The following is a 5,971-nucleotide window of genomic DNA, read 5'->3' on the forward strand; positions in this document are numbered from 1 at the left end:
TTCTAATTTCAAAATCGTGAATTATTTACACAAATTATGCAAATTCTATTAAGAGGGGTGAATAAGTAAATAAAAGTTGCCAAAAAATCATAAAATCGAAATACTGTTGATCGAACGTGTTTTCCTTTGAAAACGCTTGCATCGTTCAAAATGGAACGCAACCGTCATTGTGTTGAAAATGTAAAAAAATCAACTCATTCTCCGAATTTCATCATCCTTCTAGAATGCTGCCACCCCGTCATCGCCGTCCGAACCTGGTTGAACAGGGCAGAGAACGCCAGAAAAAAAACTATAACAGAAAAATCCCAAACCGTATCGCAATCCACACGACACGACACACCACACACCTCCATCGTCGTCGGCATTCCCATAATATAATTTAAAAAGCAAGGCAAAATGAGTGGAAAGGAAAACAACACACTACTTTTGACTGACCGGATTGGGGCCCATTGACTCACACATACACATCCATACCAGCAGCCATTCGCGGTTCAGTGGGGTAGTGACGTCATGCACACACCACCCCACAGAGCAGCACAGTAGTCACCTTGAACTGACTACAAACAGCCTCGCACCAGCTCTTCTATCAGGCGCTGTTCACGTGAACAAGCAGCGCCGATTGCGACCGGCACACGGCTTTCATCCAAAGCCGATCGATGACAAGCTCGCAGCACCAGTGCAGAGCTCACCTCCCTCCGTCGTCGATTTGCCAATGCAAGCGAGCCCCCGGCCTCTGATTGGTTGGGGCCGGCTGACGACGAACGGAGCGCTGAGCTCATCATCCACTGTTCACGTGAACAGAGCGTGCTGTCGAATGTTCAGTGCGTGATCAGTGTAGAAGCATCGAGTGGGCCCCTCTCACACTAATGCAACGGGTGAAAAACAACGTCAATGGGCAGCCGGTTCATGGATGGATGGGTGTGTTTTATACCCACACAGACGCACGATACGTAGAACGGAAAAATGCGCCCACTAGAAATGGAAGGTGACCCAAAAGTGCGCCGCCGATGACGTCAATGGATTCGACTCGAAGAACATGACAGCTCATCTGTCATCAGATTCTGGCAGCAAGTGGAGCTATTTCATAGGTCCGAGCCCTCTCACGGGGTGTTGCATTCTTGATCTCTGTGGCCTCGGTTGCCCTTTCGGGAGCTCGATCCTAAATCCGGATAATTCATTGATGGCTTATTATTTTTAGGATCGTCGAGTACAATCCGGACGCGAAACCGTGGGTATCAGCAGCTGGCAGCGTGGTTCAGTGAACGAAAGTCCGATGAACCACCCTGTGCGACGACGTAGCACTGTGTAGTATACGAAGACGATTCAGGCGAGCGCACACACTAGCAAACGCCTGCTACGAACCGACACCATTCGGCTGTGTGTTGGTGCTCATCGAGGCAGCTATGAAGAGCACTGTAAACCCTAAACAAAGGCTTACAACATTCTGTGCCGTCGAAGAAAGCGGACGTGTAAAGTGAAAAGTGCGAATTTCGGCTCTCTTGCCCAAAAAGGCCCCCGGAAAGAAGGTGAATTGCAAGTGCAAGTGCGCGCTCGACACAGCCAAGGAAAGTGATTCCACGCTCTATAGTGGTGAAACAGGCTGAAAAATAAATTCAGTTGAAATCGAGTGTTCAGGAAGAGACAAGTGCTACCAGACAGCAGCAGAAACAGAAGCTTGGAAAATTGTGAGACAAACTGAAGGGAAAAAAGCGGAGTTTCAGTGCGAAAACGTTCCAAGTTGAAATAACGCCAAAGTTAAAAGATTGAAGTTCGCAAGCAGTTCGTGTGAAAAGAAGGGATAAATCCATTAAAAATCTGTGCTTAGATGGAGGATACTGGAATACTACCGTCTCCTCCGGCAACGCCACCACTGGAAACCGGCAAAGATCCCAAGGTAGGTTCTTATCAACTTCGGGGAATAGATAGATAGTGCCTATTACAGAAAATTAAAAAATTCCCACCGCAATCAGTTTGAAGTGTTGCTAATTATCCGTTATCTCCGTGCTTAAACGAGTGATTGGCACTCAAAATGGACAATCATTCATCCGCGAATGTTCTGTGTCAAAATATTTCGCAAAACTCACGCCGCGATAAGTCAGCGAGATTCCATACGTTGCCCGCCACCAGCGGCTGCGATAATGTCGTAGCCATAGAATGACTTTTTGCTCGACATTTGGCGTTTTCAAGCGTTTGATAACCCGTTTTTTCAAGCGATGAATCGCCGGAAGCGAAATTTGGACCGTTCAGCTCGAGTGAGCACGTACGGTGGCACTGTCACGTGCCTTCCAAACCACTAGGCGGCCGGGATTTTTACAAGGACGTAGCGTTTCAGGTTTCATAATTCACTATCATTACTTAGATTGTTGGATTTGAAAAGGAAAAACGGCCTACTTTCGCTTGAAAGCGATTCCGAATCGTAAAAATATGATCATTCTAAAAATAGAATTCCCACACACACCGCCCAGACGGTTTCATTTTTTTACTGTGTCACCTTGCGGCCGAAGCGTCGCAAAATTAATTGTCAGCCATCCGGAGCATGATCTCGTATACCGGCGGCGGCGGCCTACCCGTGTTATTCGAGAACAAATTCAGTGCAGCTGCAAACACTGGCTGATGGCCACGAAGCGACCAGGCGGAGTTCACGTGTCCACAACAACTGCCCTGTGCCTCTCCCTTCATCATCTACGATGGGAAAAAAGCTATTTTTACTCCTCCCGGATCCACGATTACGAAGTTGGCCTGAAGATCGTGTTATCAGAAGAGCGTAGCTCTCTCGTTGCCGCCATTGAATGGAATTCTTGGAAATTGCAGCCTTGCAAGCTCCACCCACTATTAGATTTGATTACAATGAAAACATGAAGCGATAGTGGAAAATTTTGACTTGAACCGATTCATTGAAACTTGAGACCTCTACTCAGCTCTCTGACTTACCCTATCGAGTCGAAATCTATTTTGCTCTCCCCAAAATACTAGTGAAATAGACAAAAGCAGATCGCTGCACTAAAAATACTGCTCTGCAGGGCTAAAATTAGCGTGCAACGAGAGCAATTTCACTACCGTCAAAGTAGCGAGGGCAGGCGACATTGCAGAAGCAACCTTGCGTCACCGCGATTGCAATACTGCTTCACACGGCAACGACTTTTCGAACCGTCAGGAAGCACACCCTATACCCCATATATAAATAGATAGTGTTAGTACCCACCATCACCCAACCGAGCAAGCGGGGCGCGCGCGCCATAAAAAAAAATGCGACGTCAAACAACACAACCCAGGCCACTGCGATGATGCGGCAGCGAAGGGTGTGAGCGCTTGGCCGTCTGCCGTCCCGCTCTGGCGCATGTAAAGTTTGAACACAAACGACAACCATCCCGCTCGCTCCCATTGATCACGCCGTGATCACGCAGCCAGCGCTCGAAATCAGCTGGTGTTCACGTGAACACTGCATGCCACCGTTCGTTTGCCTGTTTTAAAAGGCATTCGGGTAGACTTTGGACCCTGCTCTTCGTAGAGTGTTGTTGTTTTCGTTTCGCCTCTCTCTTGCTCCCTGGCGGCGCACACCTCTGCTCAATGACGTCGTGCCGCTTTTGCGGTTTCGCCTACTGCGATGCCCCTCGATGTGGGTAGAAGAGCGAAGAACGCTCTTGTTTCATGTTTTTTTTTTTGCGTTATGAAGTTGCTTTTTTCTGCTGCCTCATCCCCTTCGGGGACTGTTGAATGCAGCTCGTAGTGACTGACTGTGGAATTAATGACACAACTTGAGTTGGCGGGCGGTTACACACCCATTTTGCGCCCCAACCAAACGCGTACGTGACTGAGCGCGTGTTTTGGTCACTTTCCAAGATGGCCGCTTGAATTTGAATTTTTTGTGTGACAAGGCCGTTTGCCCCTGTTCGCCACTTGGCAGGCACCCATTTGTACGATATGAACGCTTCCGTTTGCAATTGAAACGCTCGCTAACCTGAACCATTTTCCTCTTTCTCTCTCTGCTCTTTCACAGACTACTACGGAAATCAAACAAGCTCTGAAGCGCAAATTAGAACAGAACCAGTTGTCGCCACGTGTCACAGAAATGCTGACCAAGGGCTTCACCACACCCAACCATTCCGATCTATCGGAGGATGAATCTGATCTACCACCGAGGAAGCGCCTGTATGTGCGCGATCCGATCCAATTGGAGCAGCATTACCACCACACATCGCTGACTCCACCGCCGTCGGATTTCTCCGGATCCGAGGACGAGAATACCAAATCAGCAGACGATGCTCAACTCGCTCAGCCACAGCGCGAGAGTGTCATCATGCGGATCAACAAAGATGGTTCCTGCACCTCGGCCAAGGAACCGGACGCCAATCTGAATGTATTCCGTTGCGTCAAGTACAAAATGGGACGTCGTTCGCCCTTCCTGCCCATGGAACCGCAAACATTCGTCCGGGATGAATCCGTTGAACAGCAGCCGACCAACAGACAGATCCAAGAGCATATCACATCGCGAGAACCATCGGAGGAACTGAGCGCCGTGCCCGCTCCCAGTAATTACCCTAGTCGAGTATTAGAGCAAAGCCAGCAGTATGTACCTATCGTTCCTTCCGTTGTACCTGTCGCGGCCCCGGCAATGCATGCTCCCGCTTCAATGCCGAAGCCTGCACCGGTTAAGCCACAAACCTCGCTTCCTGTGATAGCTCCCAAGATTCCGCAACTCATCCTAGCCACTCAGAATGGTTTCATCCTGGTCCCACCGCAAATCTCACAGAATCTGCTCAGCCAGGGCAACGGCAAAGCACTTTTGGTCCCTCAGCCGACCAACGCAGCTGCCGTTCACGTCCCAACTGCCCCTCAGAAGCCAGAGCGCAGACGAATCTACGAGTGCGAACACCCGAACTGTGGCAAGAACTACTTTAAATCCAGCCACCTGAAGGCCCATCAACGGATCCACACTGGTGAAAGGCCATTCATCTGCAAGTGGACGGACTGCGGCCGTCGATTCTCCCGATCCGATGAGCTGTCCCGCCACAAGCGCACTCACACCGGTGAAAAGAAGTTCGTCTGTCCCGTTTGTCAGCGACGATTCATGCGATCGGATCATCTCTCCAAACACGTCAAGCGACACAACAAGGACAAAGGTCAGAAGGGTCAACAGCAGCAGCAGCAGCATCAAGCGCAACAACAGCCGCCGAACTACCCAGTTTCGATGTACCAGGACGCATCCTCCATTCCGGTACAGTTCGTCACGGCGGCACCAGTTTACTAAGTATATCGTATCTGTGTACGTGTTTTACAAGTCTTGTAAATATTCTCGGAACTGACTAGATCTTAGCTTTCACGCGATCGCGTCTATTGTTTGTGCTGTCCCTTTCTCTTTTCGGGCCTTTCCCACAGCTAGAGAGAGATGATGTTCATTCCAGATTACAAATCTACTATATCCTACTGTTACTGGAAAGGGAACGGTTAGATGACGGAATTATTGGCGGTAGTGAGGAAGCGAATTTGTTACACAACTTTAGTTCGTTTCGTTCAGGGACTTACACAGCGTTTTTGTTATCGTTTTTGTAAATGTTTTGAGTTTCCTTTTCTTATGTTAATGATATAATATAAAACATCTGTGATCGTTTAAAATTACATTAAATTTAAGAGAGTAATGGTCGTTTTACTAATCGTATCGAGTTTTAGTAACTTATTTAAAAACCTAGAATGAAAGAGAGAAAGCGTTAAGTTCACCTATTTGTTCAAACCCAGAACTGTTATAAATATGTTTTATTCATATGTGAAAAAATCAAGAAAAGAAAAAGAATGAATCAATGGAAAAAAAGAGAGAATACAAATCTATCAATTACACATGAAAATATACACGGCTTTTCTCATTCGGTTACGATATCACAAAAACTCCCTCATACTCCGTCTGCCGCAAAAGTCCACCTTGGCACGTGTCGCGCTAATTTACCCCACAAAAAAATAAATAAAGAAACATACCGAT

The 5,971-nt window shown here is 47.8% G+C and overlaps 1 protein-coding gene across 2 annotated transcripts; it reads left to right on the forward strand.

The window, feature by feature from the left end:
• Positions 1–1,420: 1,420 nt before the first annotated feature.
• On the forward strand, positions 1,421–5,636 carry LOC135699411 (Krueppel-like factor 11). Of its 2 annotated transcripts, none has more exons than XM_065219666.1 (2): positions 1,421–1,894; positions 3,998–5,636. In XM_065219666.1, exons 1-2 carry the CDS (start codon positions 1,826–1,828, stop codon positions 5,246–5,248), a joined length of 1,320 nt encoding a protein of 439 aa, XP_065075738.1. In that variant the 5' UTR covers positions 1,421–1,825; the 3' UTR covers positions 5,249–5,636. The 2 variants fall into 2 exon arrangements, with proteins under 2 accessions (XP_065075738.1, XP_065075739.1); XM_065219667.1 differs by having other exon boundaries at positions 1,449–1,526.
• Positions 5,637–5,971: the final 335 nt, after the last annotated feature.

Source organism: Ochlerotatus camptorhynchus, unplaced genomic scaffold, assembly GCF_037179485.1.
Source record: "Ochlerotatus camptorhynchus isolate MF236.1 unplaced genomic scaffold, CSIRO-AGI_Acam_v1.1 ptg000108l, whole genome shotgun sequence".
Lineage (NCBI taxonomy): Eukaryota > Metazoa > Arthropoda > Insecta > Diptera > Culicidae > Ochlerotatus > Ochlerotatus camptorhynchus.

Coding starts and splice junctions, on each gene's coding strand:
- LOC135699411 (XM_065219666.1), top strand. CDS start 1,826: ATGGAGGATACTGGAATACTACCGTCTCCTCCGGCAACGCCACCACTG. Junction 1,895..3,997: donor AAACCGGCAAAGATCCCAAG/GTAGGTTCTTAT, acceptor GCTCTTTCACAG/ACTACTACGGAAATCAAACA.